This window comes from Nerophis ophidion, linkage group LG12 (genome assembly GCF_033978795.1).
Source record: "Nerophis ophidion isolate RoL-2023_Sa linkage group LG12, RoL_Noph_v1.0, whole genome shotgun sequence".
NCBI lineage: Eukaryota > Metazoa > Chordata > Actinopteri > Syngnathiformes > Syngnathidae > Nerophis > Nerophis ophidion.
The window spans coordinates 61,366,221-61,386,899 of NC_084622.1; the positions used below are offsets into that span (position 1 = coordinate 61,366,221).

Sequence of the window (20,679 nt, forward strand, 5' to 3'; positions counted from 1 at the left end):
ATATAAGTTCATAAAATGTGAAAAGAAATACAACAATGCAATATTCAGTGTTGACAGCTAGATTTTTTGTGGACATGTTCCATAAATATTGATGTTAAAGATTTCTCTTTTTGTGAAGAAATGTTTAGAAGTAAGTTGATGAATCCAGATGGATCTCTATTACAATCCCCAAAGAGGCCACTTTAAGTTGGTGATTACTTAGAAATCTGCATTTATAATTGAATCACTTGTTTATTTCTCAACTAGTTTTTAGTTATTTCATGTTTTTTTCTAAATATTTCAAGAAAGACCACTACAAATGAGCAATATTTTGCACTGTTATACAATTTAAATAATCATAAACTGATGACATAGTGCTGCCTTTTACTGCTTTATCTCTTTTCAATCAAAAATGCTTAGCTCTGATTATGGGGTACTTGAATTAAAAACATGGTTGACATCCCAGAAAACAAGGTGAGAACCACTGATTTAAAGAAAGCCTCCATTGTTTCTGCTCTCCGAAGAACCTGAGGGATTAATTGTCGTCTCGGCAGGTGGAGGCTTGTTGGCCAGTGAGGCTGATAGCACAGGAGTGGCGTCCAAAATGACTACATTTATACAAGAAGACGAGGACAAATGTTGTCAATGAAAGAGCAGGGCGACTTATTTCTCACCGTTGTGCGAGGAGACGGCGGCCACCGAGGTGAGGACCGCCAGTGTCAGCGCGGACACCGACATGATGGCGGGGAACAGCTCTCTTCGGCCTGGGAGACTTAAGGTGACCCGGGGAGAGGTTACGACGGCAGCGGGAGGGGTTATCGCACAAAGTCACACTCTGGAAGGAAAGAAGGCGGTGACACTGGCTGAGACGAGCAGGACCCCTTCGTCGACTGCGTGCTTCTCTCCTCCTGCCTAGTGGACTCTGCATCAGGAGCACTCTATCAACCACGGTGTGTCTCTTGGTCAAATCTCGCGAGATCTCGAAGAGGCGGGAATCTGTCTGATGTCCCGAGCTGGAATGTTTAATTAGCTGACACAATGGACGTCAGGACCTGCAGGACCTGCTCTGCTGCCCTAACATCACCACAAATCATGATCATAAATAAAGGTAAAGGTATTTTTTATATACTTTCCCTTAATATCTGAAATTATTCATATTGTCTTCATGTAACACATACTTGCCAACCTTGAGACCCCATAATTAGGGAGATATTCAAAAGGCCCGCTGGGATGTGTGTATGTATATATATATATAAATAAATGGGTTGTACTTGTATAGCGCTTTTCTATATATGTATATATATATATATATATATATATATATATATATATATTTTATATATATATATAATACTTGAATTTCAGTGAATTACAGCTAAATTCAAGTATTTAGTATCCATCCATTTTCTACCGCTTATTCCCTTTACGGTAGCAGGGGGCGCTGTTGCCTATCTCAGCTACAATCGGACAGAAGGAGGGGTACACCACAAGTCACCACCGGAGTATTCAGTATCCATCCCTCCATCCATTTTCTACCGCTTATTCCCTTTCGGGGTCACGGGGGGCGCTGGCGCCTATCTCAGCTACAATCGGGCGGAAGGCAGGGTACACCCTGGACAAGTCGCCACCTCATCGCAGGGCCAACACAGATAGACAGACAACATTCACACTCACATTCACACACTAGGGACCATTTAGTGTTGCCAATCAACCTATCCCCAGGTGCATGTCTTTTGAGGTGGGAGGAAGCCGGAGTACCCGGAGGGAACCCACGCATTCACGGGGAGAACATGCAAACTCCACACAGAAAGATCCCGAGCCTGGATTTGAACCCAGGACTGCAGGACCTTCGTATTGTGAGGCAGACGCACTAACCCCTCTTCCACCATGAAGCCCAGTATTCAGTATATATACATATATATATATATATATACAGTATATAGCTGTAATTCACTGAAATGCAAGTATTTCTTATATACATATATATGTATTAATATATATGTATATAAGAAATACTTGCATTTCAGTGAATTACAGCTCATTTCAAGTATTTCTTTTATATATGTACATACATATATATATATATATATATATATATATATATATATATATAAGCAGCACGGTGCTACAGGGGTTAGTGCGTCTGCCTCACAATACGAAGGTCCTGAGTAGTCCTGGGTTCAATCCCGGGCTCGGGATCTTTCTGTGTGGAGTTTGCATGTTCTCCCCGTGACTGCGTGGGTTCTACTCCGGCTTCCTTCCACCTCCAAAGACATGCACCTGGAGATAGGCCCCTCCCACCTCCAAAGACATGCACCTGGGAATAGGTTGATTGGCAACACTAAATGGTCCCAAGTGTGTGAATGTTGTCTATCTGTGTTGGCCCTGTGATGAGGTGGCCAAACCTTCCGCCCAAATGCAACTGAGATATGCTCCAGCACCCCCCGCGGCCCCTAAAAGGGACAAGCGGTAGTAAATGGATGGATGGATGAATGTCACAGGTTAGGGGTGGGGCTAACGAGCGGGAGGCAAACTAAAAGGGACAATGGATCCTCAAAATAAACCTGTGACACTGCACACCATGCAAAACGGGAGGGGACTGTGAAGGACGCACCACTACCAAGTAATACACTGTCGCTGTCAGCCACCAACCAGCAGATGAAACAAAACTGGGATTAAAACATGCCCAAGGGCTGAAACAGAAATGGTAAGGACTAAACTGAACAGAATGAAATCATTTACAAACTGAGTAATTCAACAAAATAATAATTAACAATAATGGGGACATCTCTGCGCTGCTGACACGTCTCCACTTGGGATGGTCTCCTGCTGGCCCTACTATGGACTGGACTCTCACACTATTATGTTAGATCCACTATGGACTGGAATCACACTATTATGTTAGATCCACTATGGACTGGACTCTCACTATTATGTTAGATCCACTATGGACTGGACTCTCACTATTATGTTAGATCCACTATGGACTGGACTCTCACACTATTATATTAGATCCACTATGGACTGGACTCTCACACTATTATGTTAGATCCACTATGGACTGGACTCTCAGACTATTATGTTAGATCCACTATGGACTGGACTCTCACTATTATTTTAGATCCACTATGGACTGGACTCTCACACTATTATGTTAGATCCACTATGGACTGGACTCTCACTATTATGTTAGATCCACTATGGACTGGACTCTCACTATTATGTTAGATCCACTATGGACTGGACTCTCACACTATTATGTTAGATCCACTATGGACTGGACTTTCACTATTATGTTAGATCCACTATGGACTGAACTTTCACTATTATGTTAGATCCACTATGGACTGGACTCTCACTATTATGTTAGATCCACTATGGACTGGACTCTCACTATTATGTTAGATCCACTATGGACTGGACTCTCACTATTATGTTAGATCCACTATGGACTGGACTCTCACTATTATGTTAGATCCACTATGGACTGGACTCTCACTATTATGTTGGATCCACTATGGACTGAACTCTCACTATTATGTTAGATCCACTATGGACTGGACTCACACTATTATGTTAGATCCACTATGGACTGAACTCTCACTATTATGTTAGGTCCACTATGGACTGGACTCACACTATTATGTTAGATCCACTATGGACTGGACTCTCACACTATTATGTTAGATCCACTATGGACTGGACTCTCACACTATTATGTTAGATCCACTATGGACTGGACTCTCACACCATTATGTTAGATCCACTATGGACTGGACTCTCACTATTATGTTAGATCCACTATGGACTGGACTCTCACACTATTATGTTAGATCCACTATGGACTGGACTCTCACACTATTATGTTAGATCCACTATGGACTGGACTCTCACACTATTATGTTAGATCCACTATGGACTGGACTCTCACACTATTATGTTAGATCCACTATGGACTGGACTCCCACTATTATGTTATATCCACTATGGACTGGACTCTCACTATTATGTTAGATCCCCTATGGACTGGACTCTCACACTATTATGTTAGATCCACTATGGACTGGACTCTCACACTATTATGTTAAATCCACTATGGACTGGACTCTCATTATTATGTTAGATCCACTATGGACTGGACTCTCACACTATTATGTTAAATCCACTATGGACTGGACTCTCATTATTATGTTAGATCCACTATGGACTGGACTCTCACACTATTATGTTAGATCCACTATGGACTGGACTCTCACACTATTATGTTAAATCCACTATGGACTGGACTCTCACTATTATGTTAGATCCACTATGGACTGGACTCTCACACTATTATGTTAGATCCACTATGGACTGGACTCTCACACTATTATGTTAGATCCACTATGGACTGGACTCTCACAATATTATGTTAGATCCACTCGACGTCCATTGCTTTTGGTCTCCCTGGTGGTTGAGCGAGGGGGGGTGGGGGGGTTCCCACATTTGCGGTCCTCTCCAAGGTTTATCATAGTGATTCACATCAACGTCCCACTGGGGTGAGTTTTTCCTTGCCCTAATGTGGGCTCTGTACCATGGATGTCGTTGTGGCTTGTGCAGCCCTTTGAGACACTTTTGATAAACATTGATTGATTGATTGATTGATTGATTGATTGAATAATTGGCCTCAAATGTAAGGAAATTGAAATAACTAAATCAATTTAACACTAAGAAACAAAAGAAAACTAATAAATATTTCAAATATATTGCTAATCATCACTATTCATTGAATCAAAAATACTGAAATTCTACAACATAGTCAATCTGTAAACAGCTAAAACTGTACCTTCTGTATATCAGTATGTGGAATTAAATGATGGAATGGATTAAGCAAAGAAATCAAAAAATGTACTAATATGATCCACGTCAAGAAACTCTTCAAACTTAAAGTCTCTAAGAAGTACAAAGAAGAAGAACCATGATAAACATTCTGAATTTATTTCTTCCATCCATTCATTTTCCAGATAATCTTACTCATCTCACCATATGAAATACAACTTACTTCCCCAATTATTATTTATTTGTATTGTTATTACTTTTGGAGTATATTGTGAACACAAACCCCGTTTCCATATGAGTTGGGAAATTGTGTTCGATGTAAATATAAACAGAATACAATGATTTGCAAATCCTTTTCAACCCATATTCAGTTGAATGTTTTACAAAGACAACATATTTCATGTTCAAACTCATAAACTTTATTTTTAATTTTTTTGCAAATAATCATTAACTTTAGAAATTGATGCCAGCAACACGTGACAAAGAAGTTGGGAAAGGTGGCAATAAATACTGATAAAGTTGAGGAATGCTCATCAAACACTTATTTGGAACATCCCACAGGTGTGCAGGCTAATTGGGAACAGGTGGGTGCCATGAATAAACAATAAAAAGGACCTATGATGATCATAAACTCCATTTAAAACACTTCCATGTGGTCGAGATGAGTAGTTGTTTTTTACAAAGTAGCACCTCAGAAAACTCTCCAAGTACAATTATAAGGACCAACATTAAAATACAGTAGCATAGTAGGACTAAGTCTTCATTAAACAAGGCAGAGGTTTTTTTGAACACGCTTAGTAACTTGGACACATTTTGCATTACTGCAATTTTAAACTACAAAAAAACTTTCCATATGAGATGGGAAATTGTGTTAGATGTAAATATAAACAGAATACAATGATTTGCAAATCCTTTTCAAGCCATATTCAGTTGAATATGCTACAAAGACAACATATTTGATGTTCAAACTCATAAACTTTATTTTGTTGTTGCAAATAATCATTATATACTTTAGAAATTGATGCCAGCAACACGTGACAAAGAAGTTGGGAAAGGTGGCAATAAATACTGATAAAGTTGAGGAATGCTCATCAAACACTTATTTGGAACATCCCACAGGTGTGCAGGCTAATTGGGAACAGGTGGGTGCCATGATTGGGTATAAAAACAGCTTCCCAAAAAAATGCTCAGTCTATCACAAGAAAGGATGGGGCGAGGTACACCCCTTTGTCCACAACTGCGTGAGCAAATAGTCAAACAGTTTAAGAACAACCTTTCTCAAAGTGCAATTGCAAGAAATTTAGGGATTTCAACATCTACGCTCCATAATATCATCAAAAGGTTCAGAGAATCTGGAGAAATCACTCCACGTAAGCGGCAATGGCCGGAAACCAACATTGAATGACCGTGACCTTCCATCCCTCTGACGGCACTGTATCAAAAACCCACATCAATCTCCACGTGGGCTCAGGAACATTTTTTGTAGGTTTGTCCTGATGGGTTTGAGGAGCGGAGGTTGCGGGGAAACTAGATCCTGGAGGTAGGAAGGGGTGTTGCCGTAGATGCATTGATGTGTTGGCAGGTTCATCCTCAAATTGAGTGATTTGAGGATAGGTGTGATATGATCACGCTTGCACACTCTCATCAGGATCCTCGCTGCGCTGTTCTGGATGTACTGGAGTTTTCGGTACAATCAGCAGAAAATAAGACCGAGGTGTGTGTTTGTAAGCAACTAAGCAAAGCAATACAAGCAGAGAACTTCACAACCTGCCATACTGAAGCAAGAGCCATAGAGGTAGTCAACACATTTTATTCTTCTTTAGTTTTTCCGCCACCAAGCAATACTCGCCGCAAGAATTTCAAAAGGAAAAAACAAATTAATATGAGAAGCAAAACAGCCATTCCCAAGGCTGCAATGACGTCAAGCGAGTAGTAAACAAGCGGGGACATTTTGATGGATTTTGACTTCAGATGTGCAGCTCCTTGATTTCTAATAACGTATTCTATCCAAAAGATGGCATCGTCCATTGGTTTGCTTGGATGATCTCTCTGCAGTTTGGAGAGTCTCCGCATGTTTTCTCTGTAAGACGAATTGTGAAGAACCGTCATCAATGCATCCCCAAAGACGTGCCTGTCGAGCGTGGTAAAATCCACATTCACCGCTCCTCCTTTAGCTCGAAGTCTGTTGAGATTTTCAGGTTGGTCAAAGAATAACGGAAGTCCAACAATCGGAACTCCGTGGTAAATTGCTTCTTGCACCCCATTGGCGCCTCCATGAGTGACGAAGACTCTTGTTTTAGGATGTCCCAAGAGGTCGTTCTGTGGTAGCCAGTTGACCAGTAAAGTGTTGTTTCCCAGGTTGCTAGGCTTTTGTCCTAAATACCTCCATATAACCTTCTGAGGCAGCTGGGCAAAGGTCGCAGCTATTTCCTCAACCAGAACTTGGGGAAGAATGCCAACTAATGTTCCTAAAGTCATTATCACAATCCCTTGATCTCCGGAGCTCTGAACAAACTCCTCCAGGTCTGCAGGGAGCTGTTTCGGCGGCTTACACTGAAATCCCCCGATGTAGATTAAATTTGGCATCGTGGGTCTTGGAAATTCAGAGACAAAATTGTTTCTCACCAGCCATATATCAGCATCCAGAAAAAACGTTGAGTAGTCCGTATCAGAACCAAAGTATCGCATGACTATTGGTTTATAGTGAGGCTGTGTTATGCAAGACATTATGAAAGTACCCATCGTGGAGGCCCAAACATTCGTCACTCTCTGGGGAAAGGTCATCTTATCTGTGAACAGTGTTGCAATAAAAGGAGTGTATGACAGAGGGGACGGGGCGATAAGGGAATGAGGTTCACCTTGAATGTGCCAATTGACGTTGTATATCAGTGGAACCTGGAGACGACGGGCAAGCATCATCCCTCCACCAATGCCTGGGTCCGTCAACACTACGTCGTATTTGGCGCCAATAAAGTACCGCATCAAGGTTTCATTTTCAAACATCTGAACAATCGTGTCAGCATGATTCTTATGGAAAACAGAAAACTGATTTAAAACTGTCATCTCGTTCTGAACATGGTTCCAAAAGGACGACAGGAAAGATGTCATATTCTGCTGAAGCCGCGATTCCAGGATTTGAGACACAAAGAGTTCAAAATGATCCCTAAAGTTCTCTTGACCGGGACGCTTGACAGATGTGTAGAAAGGAGACTTTTCTGCAATGTACCAGCTGTCAGATGGGCGAAGAACAGTGATCTGGTGGCCTTTGTCATGAAGTTCCTCTATGATTCCCTTCATGTTTACCCAATGGCTCCCGTCCAATGGGAACACCAGGATGTTGCCCCCAAATACATGTGAGACTTGAGTAAACAGCAGAGTAAAGGTGATCCAATCAGATTTGGTCCTCATGACACCACCAAGAGACCTTGGAAACGCACACAAGAAAACAACAAGTAAGCATCAGAGTATTGTTTGTCCAGTTTGCACATATCTAGTGTTTTCGCTTTGAGGACAATTTTCTCTATATTTGCCCATTACTTTGGTTGCGTTATGCCGAATGGAATGGTGTTTTTTTTCTCATGTTTATTGTCAGATTTTTTTTTTCTACATGTGAAACACTTCCTTCTGGTCCACATGAGTGTTTTTCAACCTTTTTCGAGTAAAGGCACATTTTTTTCATTGGACAAATCCCGAGGCACACCACTAGTGGAAAACATAAACAAATTCAACTCGGCAGCCGGTAAAAAGTCGTTGTCACAATAGTTGGATGTGACTTTAAAGCATAAGCAAGCATGCATCACTATAGCTCTTGTCTCAAAGTAGGTGTACTGTCACCACCTATCACATCACACCCTGACTTATTTGGACTTTTTTGCTGTTTTCCTGTGTGTAGTCTTTTACTTCTTGTCTTGTGCTCCTATTTTGGTGGCTTTTTCAATTTTGGGGGTATTTTCCTGTAGCAGTTTCATGTTTTTTTTTTGCGATATTCTCCGCATCTACTTTGTTTTAGCAATCAAGAATATTTCAGTTGTTTTTATCCTTCTTTGTGGGGACATTGTTGATTGTCATGTCATGTTGGGATGTACATTGTGGACGCCGTCTTTGCTCCACAGTAAGTCTTTGCTGTCGTCCAGCATTCTGTTTTTGTTTACTTTTTAGCCAGTTCACTTTTAGTTTAGTTCTGCATAGCCTTCCCTAAGCTTCAATGCCTTTTCCTAGAGGCACTCGCTTTTTGCTAATTTTTGGTTTAAGCATTAAGAACCTTTTTACCTGCACAATGTCGTCCGCATATTGTGATCACAACAAACCATGTTTCCAAAATCTACAAAGCAATTAGCTACCTGCTGCCACCTACTGAAACGGAAGAGTATCCATCCATCCATCCATCCATTTTCTACCGCTTATTCCATTTTGGGGTCGCGGGGGGCACTGGCGCCTATCTCAGCTACACTCGGGCGGAAGGCATGGTACACCCTGGACAAGTCGCCACCTCATCGCAGGGCCAACACAGATAGATAGACAACATTCACACATGAGGGACTATTTAGTGTTGCCAATCATCCTATCCCCAGGTGCATGTCTTTGGAAGTGGGAGGGGCCTATCCCCAGGTGCATGTCTTTGGAGGTGGGAGGAAGCCGGAGTACCTGGAGTAGAACCCACGCATTCACGGGGAAAACATACAAACTCCACACAGAAAGATCCTGAGCCACTGAAGAATATTACAATTAGCAACCTGCTGCCACCTACTGATATGGAAGAGTATTACACGGCTACTCTGCCGAGCTCTAGACAGCACTGACACTCAACAACGGCACATTTGCAAATTATAACTACTGGTTTGTAAAAAATATTTTAAACCCAAATAGGTGAAATGACATATTCTCCCACAGCACACCAGACTGTAAATTCCAGGAGTTATCTCACCTTCTGAGAAGCCTTTGATTTACTAATGGTTTCTAATGTTTTACACTACAACATTTCTGTCAACCAAAATTTGCTTCAGCCTGCGACACATAACGGATTTTTTGGACTATAAGTCGCAGGTTTTTTCATAGTTTGGTCGGAGGGAGCGACTTATACTCAGGAGCGACTTACGTGTGAAATTATTAACACATTACCGTAAAATATCAAATAATATTATTTAGCTCATTCACGTAAGAGACTAGACGTATAAGATGTTATGGGATTTATGGATTAGGAGTGAGAGATAGTTTGGTAAACTAGTAGCATGTTCTATATGTTATAGTTATTTGAATGACTTACCATAATATGTTAGGTTAACATAGCAGTTGCTTATTTACGCCTCATATAACCTACACTTATTCAGCCTGTTCTTCACTATTCTTTATTTATTTCAAATGTCTATTCTTGCTGTTGGCTTTTATCAAATACATTTCCCCCCAAAAATGCGACTCATACTCCAGTGCGACTTATATATGTTTTTTTCCTTCTTTATTATGCATTTTCAGCCAGTGCGGCTTATACTCTGGAGCGACTTATACTCTGAAAAATACAGTAGTCATTTTGATAGTAGGCTATTATAGCTAAAATAGACACTTCATCGTGTGTTGCCTTCAGTATAAAACTAATATACAGCTTTTATTTTGAAATACAGATTTGTTTTTTTGTATATTTTTGGTCCGATATGGCTCTTTTAACATTTTGGGTTGCTGACCCCTGACCTAGGACATCGTCTGAATAAATCAGTTGTCATGTCAAACAATTTTCATTATGAAAAAAATGTGTATTTTATCTTATCCTACACTCTAAAACAAAACCAAATTGCAGTAAAAGTACCTGATAAGCAGATTGGTGATTATGTTGTTATTTACTACTAAAGAACAATATTCAACATAGGTTCATCATTGTCCCATTGGGTTGAGTTTTTCCTTGCCCTGATGTGGGATCTGAGCCGAAGATGTCGTTGTGGCTTGTGCAGCCCTTTGAGACACTGGTGATTTAGGGCTCTATAAGTAAACATTGATTGATTGATTGATAGTATAGTCCATGGAATCAATGTACTGATAACTAGTCAATGCTATTGATCATGTTGTACTGACCAGTCAGGCTCTTCACCTTTATTGCAGAAATTCAGTATCTGCTTCTATGGTTATTATCACACTTTTCCTCTTTGCCATTGATCTTTTATGAAAATGTACTGTAGATGCCCACTGAGCTGAAGTTGCATGAGGTTTTGGTGCTGTGATGGTTTGAGCCTTAAGTTGTGTACACTTTGACATTTGAAGCAACATTTGTTTGAGTTCTAAATTGTACGACTTTTGAAGGTTCCACTGTTAATTATTACTTTTGTTGAATATTGTAATACAATAGTAATCATTACATTAACATTGAACAGTTAATTAACATTTTCTCTATAAAAGATTCATAGTTGTTCTCATTTCAAACAGTGACCCTTACCCGAATTCAGAAGTATTAATCCAGCTTTAAAATGTCCTTTGGTGCGAGGTGGACAAGAGCATGTGGATCAGAAAGAACGTGAGGACCGACCGTGCATGTGTGCCAAACCAAACCTGAGCCAGCTCTGTTGTAGGGAGGGTGTGTACTCCTGAAGGTGAAGGAGCAGTAAAACATGTCTCTGTTTGCTCTACGGTGGCCCACTAGGCTCAATAAGCATTCAGGAGATTTGAAAAGATTAATTTCTTGCGCTGTCTAGTGTCCTATATGGAATAATATTTGGACTCCGGGGCCACATTGAGAGAAAAAACAATGTGTCCATAGTGGATCTAACATAATAGTGAGAGTCCAGTCCATAGTGGATCTAACATAATAGTGAGAGTCCAGTCCATAGTGGATCTAACATAATAGTGAGAGTCCAGTCCATAGTGGATCTAACATAATAGTGTGAGAGTCCAGTCCATAGTGGATCTAACATAATAGTGTGAGAGTCCAGTCCATAGTGGATCTAACATAATAGTGTGAGAGTCCAGTCCATAGTGGATTTAACATAATAGTGTGAGAGTCCAGTCCATAGTGGATCTAACATAATAGTGAGAGTCCAGTCCATAGTGGATCTAACATAATAGTGAGAGTCCAGTCCATAGTGGATCTAACATAATAATGAGAGTCCAGTCCATAGTGGATCTAACATAATAGTGAGAGTCCAGTCCATAGTGGATCTAACATAATAGTGTGAGTCCAGTCCATAGTGGATCTAACATAATAGTGAGAGTCCAGTCCATAGTGGATCTAACATAATAGTGTGAGAGTCCAGTCCATAGTGGATCTAACATAATATTGTGAAAGTCCAGTCCATAGTGGATCTAACATAATAGTGTGAGAGTCCAGTCCATAGTGGATCTAACATAATAGTGTGAGAGTCCAGTCCATAGTGGATCTAACATAAGAGTGTGAGAGTCCAGTCCATAGTGGATCTAACATAATAATGAGAGTCCAGTCCATAGTGGATTTAACATAGTAGTGAGAGAGTCCGGTCCATAGTGGATCTAACATAATAGTGAGAGTCCAGTCCATAGTGGATCTAACATAATAGTGTGAGAGTCCAGTCCATAGTGGATCTAACATAATAGTGTGAGAGTCCAGTCCATAGTGGATCTAACATAATAGTGTGAGAGTCCAGTCCATAGTGGATCTAACATAATAGTGTGAGAGTCCAGTCCATAGTGGATCTAATATAATAGTGAGAGTCCAGTCCATAGTGGATCTAACATAATAGTGTGAGAGTCCAGTCCATAGTGGATCTAACATAATAGTTTGAGAGTCCAGTCCATAGTGGATCTAACATAATAGTGTGAGACTCCAGTCCATAGTGGATCTTACATAATAGTGTGAGAGTCCAGTCCAAGGTGGATCTAACATATTAGTGAGAGTCCAGTCCATAGTGGATCTAACATAATATTGTGAGAGTCCAGTCCATAGTGGATCTAACGCAATAGTGAGAGTCCAGTCCATAGTGGATCTAACATAATAGTGAGAGTCCAGTCCATAGTGGATCTAACATAATAGTGTGAGAGTCCAGTCCATAGTGGATCTAACATAATAGTGAGAGTCCAGTCCATGGTGGATCTAACATAATAGTGTGAGAGTCCAGTCCATAGTGGATCTAACATAATAGTGAGAGTCCAGTCCATAGTGGGCCAGCAGGAGACCATCCCGAGTGGAGACAGGTCAGCAGCACAGAGATGTCCCCAACTGACACACGGACAAGTGGCCCATCCTGGGTCCCGACTTTGAACAGCTATCGCATAATCTGTGCCCCCCTTCTCTACGAAGGAGAGGGGGTCAGAGCAGAAAATAAACGGCAGATCAACTGGTCTAAAAAGGCTAGAGTATACAAATGAGTTTTAAGATGGGACTTAAATGCTTCTACTGAGGTAGCATCTCCAACTATGACTTCTACAACATTCTAGAGCAGTGGTCCCGATTGGTACTGGGCCACAGAAGAATTTTTTATTCATTTTTATTTAATTTTTTTTTTTTTTTTTCATTTTTTTAAATTTTTTTTATTAAATCAACATAAAAACACAATATACACTTACAATTAGTGCACCAACCATAAAAACCTCCCTTTTTCATGACAAAGGTAGTGTAGGTCGTCTTAGACATTCTTCATTTGATTCAAGCTACTTTATTAATGAACTGTATCTTTATTTTTCATATATATAAATTAAAACAGTAGAAAATTGGATAGGGGCTTCACGGTGGAAGAGGGGTTTGTGCGTCTGCCTCGCAATACGAAGGTCCTGAGTAGTCCTGGGTTCAATCCCGGGCTCGGGATCTTTCTGTGTGGAGTTTGCATGTTCTCCCCGTGAATGCGTGGGTTCTACTCCGGCTTCCTCCCACCTCCGAAGACATGCACCTGGGGATAGGCCCCTCCCACCTCCAAAGACATGCACCTGGGGATAGGCCCCTCCCACCTCCAAAGACATGCACCTGGGGATAGGCCACTCCCACCTCCAAAGACATGCACCTGTGGATAGGCCCCTCCCACCTCCGAAGACAGGCACCTGAGGATAGGCCCCTCCCACCTCCAAAGACATGCACCTGGGGATAGGCCCCTCCCACCTCCAAAGACATGCACCTGGGGATAGGCCCCTCCCACCTCCAAAGACATGCACCTGGGGATAGACCCCTCCCACCTCCAAAGACATGCACCTGGGGATAGGCCACTCCCACCTCCAAAGACATGCACCTGTGGATAGGCCCCTCCCACCTCCGAAGACATGCACCTGGGGATAGGCCCCTCCCACCTCCAAAGACATGCACCTGGGGATAGGCCACTCCCACCTCCAAAGACATGCACCTGGGGATAGGCCCCTCCCACCTCCAAAGACACGCACCTGGGGATAGGTTGATTGGCAACACTAAATGGTCCCTAGTGTGTGAATGTGAGTGTGAATGTTGTCCGTCTATCTGTGTTGGCCCTGCGATGAGGTGTTGATGTCCATGGTGTACACCGCCTTCCGCCCAATTGTATCTGAAATAGGAACCAGCGCCCCCCGCGACCCCAAAGGGAATAAGTGGTAGGAAACGGATGGATGGATGGAAAAATGGATAGTTTGATGGAAATACCAAGGGAATACCCTGAGAAACCTGGTTGTCACTATGGTGGTGCACTGGCTCCATCTAGCGGTGGAACGTACAAGTACACTGTTTCAATCCGTGCAAAAGAAATCTTTTCCAAAATAGATTTTTGGAAAGGTTCTTAATTAGTTCCTAAAATAATCCATCATAAATAAATAAAAACTCCCCAAACTTCCCAGTAAGGTTTATTCAGGTGTACTGGAGAGGAGGCTACCTCGGATAGTCCAACCTTGGATTCAGGAGGAACAGTGTGGTTTTCGTCCTGGTCGTGGAACTGTGGACCAGCTCTATACTCTGGGCAGGGTTCTTGAGGGTGCATGGGAGTTTGCCCAACCAGTCTACATGTGCTTTGTGGACTTGGAGAAGGCATTCGACCGTGTTCCTCGGGAAGTCCTGTGGGGAGTGCTCAGAGAGTATGGGGTATGGGACTGTCTTATTGTGGCGGTCCGCTCCCTGTATGATCAGTGTCAGAACTTGGTCTGCATTGCTGGCAGTAAGTCGAACACATTTCCAGTGAGAGTTGGCTGTCCTTTGTCACCGATTCTGTTCATAACATTTATGGACAGAATATTTAGGCGCAGTCAAGGCGTTGAGAGGATCTGGTTTGGTGGCTGCAGGATTAGGTCTCCGCTTTTTGCAGATGATGTGGTCCTGATGGCTTCATCTGGCCAGGATCTTCAGCTCTCACTGGATCGGTTTGCAGCCGAGTGTGAAGCGACCAGGAAGAGAATCAGCACCTCCAAGTCCGAGTCCATGGTTCTCGCCCGGAAAAGGGTGGAGTGCCATCTCCAGGTTGGGGAGGAGACCCTGCCCCAAGTGGAGGAGTTCAAGTACCTGGGAGTCTTGTTCACGAGTGAAGGAAGAGTGGATCGTGAGATCGACAGGCGGATCGGTGCGGCGTCTTCAGTAATGCGGACACTGTATCGATCCGTTGTGGTGAAGAAGGAGCTGAGCCGGAAGGCAAAGCTCTCAATTTACCAGTCAATCTATGTTCCCATCCTCACCTATGGTCATGAGCTTTGGGTCATGACTGAAAGGACAAGATCACAGGTACAAGCGGCCCAAATGAGTTTCCTCCGCCGGGTGGCAGGTCTCTCCCTTAGAAAAAAGGGTGAGAAGCTCCTCAAAGTAAAGCTGCTGCTCCTCCACATGGAGAGGAGCCAGATGAGGTGGTTCGGGCATCTGGTCAGGATGACACCCGAACGCCTCCCTAGGGAGGTGTTTAGGGCACGTCAGACCGGTAGGAGGCCACAGGGAAGACCCAGGACACGTGGAGAAGACTATGTCTCCCGGCTGGCCTGGGAACGCCTCGGGATCCCCTCGAAATGGTTGGGGAGAGGGAAGTCTGGGCTTCCCTGCTTAGGCTGCTACCCCCGCGACCCGACCTCGGATAAGCGGAAGAAGATGGATGGATGGAAATCAAAAAACACAGAAAAGGTGGCTGGATGAGTGGAGCTGAGTGGACAACACAATAAAGTTTGCAGTGACCTCTGTCAATGTTAGTATGCACTTGAAAATAAATTGTAAAATAAACAAAAACATAACAAGAGTTAAATAAAAAACCTTAAAAGGTGAAATTTTAGAAAAAGTTGCAATGTAGACTAATAAAACAAAGCTTTTTTTCCCCCTTTCAAACTGTCTTTGCTCAAAACATAATAATGAATCAAAATTAATGTTTTCACGAAGTATTGACCTACCCAAGGCTCCGATTACTTCTCATCAAATATTACACTTTGGAATTGATTGATTGATTGATTAATTGCAACTTTATTAGTAGATTGCACAGTACAGTACATATTCCGTACAATTGACCACTAAATGGTAACACCCCAATAAGTTTTTCAACTTGTTTAAGTCGGCGTCCAACTTCATCAATTCATGGAAAATATTTTTGGTGGAAGATTTTACATATTTTGTATGTTTGCCATTAAAAAACACTGTTTTGGTTGACAAAAAAAGGGCAGAAGACAAACAAACAAAAAGCGACATGAAAAAATTAAAACATTTTGAAATGAGGAATAGATGTGAAGTTGATGTGGACTCCAGCGACTTAATTATTCAATAAAAATGTAAGTATGCTCTGGCACACCATTATCATCACTTCATGACCCAAGCAAAACACTTTTTACACTTTTACACCGAAATAAATACATCGACAACTTATTAAATAAAAACATCAATCATCAATCAGTCAATGTTTATTTATATAGCCCCAAATCACAAATGTCTCAAAGGACTGCACAAATCATTACGACTACAACATCCTCGGAAGAACCCACAAAAGGGCAAGGAAAACTCACACCCAGTGGGCAGGGAGAATTCACATTCAGTGGGACGCCAGTGACATAGCTGACTATGAGAAACCTTGGAGAGGACCTCAGATGTGGGCAACCCCCCCCCTCTAGGGGACCGAAAGCAATGGATGTCGAGCGGGTCTAACATGATACTGTGAAAGTTCAATCCATAGTGGCTCCAAGACAGCAGTGAGAGTCCCGTCCACAGGAAACCATCTCAAGCGGATCAGCAGCGTAGAGATGTCCCCAACCGATACAGGCGAGCGGTCCATCCTGGGTCCCGACGAGCGGTCCATCCTGGGTCTCGACTCTGGACAGTCAGTACTTCATCCATGGTCATCGGACCGGACCCCCTCCACAAGGGAGGGGGGGACATAGGAGAAAGAAAAGAAGCGGCAGATCAACTGGTCTAAAAAGGAGGTCTATTTAAAGGCTAGAGTATACAGATGAGTTTTAAGATGAGACTTAAATGCTTCTACTGAGGTAGCATCTCGAACTGTTACCGGGAGGGCATTCCAGAGTACTGGAGCCCGAACGGAAAACGCTCTATAGCCCGCAGACTTTTTTTGAGCTCTAGGAATCACTAATAAGCCGGAGTCTTTTGAACGCAGATTTCTTGCCGGGACATACGGTACAATACAATCGGCAAGATAGGCTGGAGCTAGACCGTGTAGTATTTTATACGTAAGTAGTAAAACCTTAAAGTCACATCTTAAGTGCACAGGAAGCCAGTATAGGTGTAATGTGATCAAACTTTCTTGTTCTTGTCAAAAGTCTAGCAGCCGCATTTTGTACCAACTGTAATCTTTTAATGCTAGACATGGGGAGACCCGAAAATAATACGTTACAGTAATCGAGACGAGACGTAACAAACGCATGGATAATGATCTCGGCGTCTTTAGTGGACAAAATGGAACATAGAAAAAACTACTAGCAGGGATAAAGTTCAGATCCATGAAGGAAAGAAGAAAGTGAAGGAATGTTTAGAAGTGAATACATCGACACATTTCTTTTCTTTTGTATTTTTGAATGAGTTAAGTAACATTTATGACAACCTTTTTCCAAAAGAAGATATAGAATGTGAGATGTATCAGGATAATGCATACATGTATCATTTGTTTTCAAAACGCTTAAAAAAAAGTGGGGAACCAAAAATGAACGGGGGCCACCCAAAGATCATTCTTTAATTCCAGATCCAGACTTTGACATCACTGGCCTAACAAATGAAAAAAGATAAAAAAAATAGACCCCCAGTGTGTGAATGTTGTCTCTATCTAATTTGGCCCTGTGATGAGGTGACGCCTTGTCCAGGGTGTACAGCGCCTTCCGTCCGAATGCAGCTGAGATAGGTTCCAGCACCCCTACGACCCTGAGCGGGACAAGCAGTAGAAAATAGATGGATGGATAAAAATAGGTTTTCTTTTGTATTATTTTTTTGAATGAATGAAGTAACGTTTATGACAACCTTTTTCCAAAGCCCAGTAGATATGTGAGATATAACAGGACAATGCATAAACTCATCATTTGTTTTCAAAACGCTTACAAAAAAGTAGGAACCCAAGAATGTACTGTGGGACCCCATTTTTCAGTACCTGCGCCCTGATGGTAGTGGGAGGATGTATTGGTGTTCACAGATGACCTCTCAAAGCACCATCAGTGATGTCCCCACATGACCTCTGCTGGAGAAATACTAGAAAGAAACACATGTACGCACTACTGAGCATTCAAGCACATCAACAGTGTTCACAACCAGTTATTTTCTGGGGCTATTCAAAATCAACAAACCCGCATCAGCAATTAAAACATATCTTATGTGGTACTGTCAAAAATAAAATTGCAAAAAACACATTAAACGTGAAGAAATTAAATATCTGAACTGGCATTTCATTGCCGGGACGACCGACATGGTCTCGCAAGATGTAGTCTCTCTTGAAATATCCTTCTTGAAAATGGCCTTGCAAATAAATGTGTTGTCTTGTCTAATCATAAAAGATGCAGACAAGGCGTGTTGGCTGACTTCTTAAGTTTATTCCACTTTGTACTCAGCAAAAACATCAAAGCTGCCAGCATGTCTACTGCAGCAGTTACGGGCTTCACTACTGTGGCATGCTGGGTAATGGAGTTCTTATGTTACCAAGCTCAGTGTCTTTCAATCTCTTTTCAGCCGAGGCACATTTTTTGTATTAGAAAAATGCGGAGGCACACCACCAGCAGAAATCATTAAAAAAAACGTCGTTGTCGCAATAGTTGGCTATGACTTTAAAACATAAGCAAGCATGCATCACTATAGCTCTTGTCTCAAAGTAGGTGTACTGTCACCACCTGTCACGTCACACCCGGACTTATGTTTACTTTTTTGCTGTTTTCCTGTGTGAAGTGTTTTAGTTATTGTCTTGCGCTCCTATATTGGTGGCTCTTTCTCTTTTGTATTTTCCTGTAGCAGTTTCATGTCTTCCTTTGAGCGATATTCCCCGCATTTACTTTGTTTTAGCAATCAAGAATATTTTAGTTGTTTTTGTCCTCCTTTGTGGGGACATTGTTGATTGTCATGTCATGTTGGGATGTACATTGTGGACGCCGTCTTTGCTCCACAGTAAGTCTTTGCTGTCGTCCAGCATTCTGTTTTGGTTTACTTTGTAGCCAGTTCACTTTTAGTTTTGTTCTACATAGCCTTCCCTAAGCTTCAATGCCTTTTCCTAGGGGCACTCACCTTTTGTTTATTTTTGCTGTAAGCATTAAACACCTCTTTACCTGCACCCTGCCTCCCACTGTTTCCGACATCTCCAAAGCAATTAGCTACCTCCTGCCACCTACTGATATGGAAGAGTATTACAGGGTTACTCTGCCCAGCTCTAGACAGCACCCACACTCAACAACAACACATAGTTTGCAGACTATAATTACTGCTTTGCAGAAAATATTTTTAACCCAAATAGGTGAAATTAGATCATCTCCCACGGACATACTCGCCAACCCTCCAAATTTTCCCGAGAGACTCTCGAAATTCAGTGCCCCTCCCAAAAATCTGAAAAATCCCGAATTTCTCCCGATTTCCACCCAGACAACAATATTGGGGGCGTGCCTTTAGCGTCCTCTACAACCTGTCGTCACGTCCACTTTCCCTCCACACACACAGCGTGCCGGCCCACTCACATAATATATGCTGCTTTCACACACACAAGTGAAGGCAAGGCATACTTGGTCAACAGCCATGCAGGTCACACTGAGGGTGGCTGTATAAACAACTTTAACACTGTTACAAATATGCGCCACACTGTGAACCCACACCAAACAAGAATGACAAACACATTTCGGGAGAACATCTGCACCGTAACACAACATAAACACGACTGAAGAAATACCCATAAACTCTTGTAGCACTAACTCTTCTAAGACGCTACAATATACACCCCCCCCCCGCTACCACCAAACATTAGATAACCTTGCTATGACAATTGTACTATAAAATTTAACTCTTTATTTTTTTTTTATATATTTGGCATCCCCACATTGAGAGGAGCCAGAAAGGTGATTCTGGAATCTGTTCAAGATTCCACCCGAAATCCTCCCTAGGGAGGTGTTTAGGGTATGTCTGACCAGTAGGAGGCCACGGGGAAGACCCAGGACACGTTGGGAAGACGATGTCTTTAGACGTATGCATCTGGTCAGGATGCCACTTGAACGCCTCCCTAGGGAGGTTTTAAGGCACGTCTGACGGGGTAAAACCCAGGACAGGTTGGGAAGACTATGTCTCCCGGCTGGCCTGGGAAGGCCTCTGGATCCCCCGGGAGGAGCTGGACCAAGTGGCTGGGGAGAGGGAAGTCCGGGCTTCCTGCTTAGGCTGCTGCCCCCGCGACCTGACCTTGGATAATGAAAATGGATTAATGGATATTTGGGAACTGTGTCATCAAAATATTACAATCTAGCATGCTAAAAAAAAATCAAAGGGACCTGATTCAACTTCTCTTTCTTAATATCCATCCATTTCCTGAAGCTTGGGAGGACGTTGCCATATTTTATCTCTCC

The 20,679-nt window shown here is 42.3% G+C and overlaps 2 protein-coding genes across 4 annotated transcripts in view; both read right to left on the reverse strand.

The window, feature by feature from the left end:
* Positions 1-951, reverse strand: part of LOC133563658 (neuroplastin-like) — a 33,892-nt gene extending 32,941 nt beyond the window's left edge. For 2 of the 3 annotated variants that reach the window (XM_061917918.1, XM_061917919.1), the window contains exon 1: positions 654-950. In XM_061917918.1, the coding sequence (XP_061773902.1) occupies positions 654-717 (64 nt within the window). In that variant the 5' untranslated portion in view covers positions 718-950. Of the gene's footprint in view, positions 1-653 lie in introns of all 3 variants that reach the window. The other variant, XM_061917920.1, reaches the window with a different exon arrangement.
* Positions 952-4,940: 3,989 nt separating this feature from the next.
* Positions 4,941-11,348, reverse strand: LOC133563660 (UDP-glucuronosyltransferase 2C1-like). The gene is made up of 2 exons (XM_061917921.1): positions 11,216-11,348; positions 4,941-8,221 (listed from the first exon to the last, which is right to left on the reverse strand). The coding sequence occupies exon 2, from the start codon at positions 8,203-8,205 to the stop codon at positions 6,607-6,609; it is 1,599 nt and encodes a 532-aa protein (XP_061773905.1). The 5' UTR covers positions 8,206-8,221; positions 11,216-11,348; the 3' UTR covers positions 4,941-6,606.
* Positions 11,349-20,679: the final 9,331 nt, after the last annotated feature.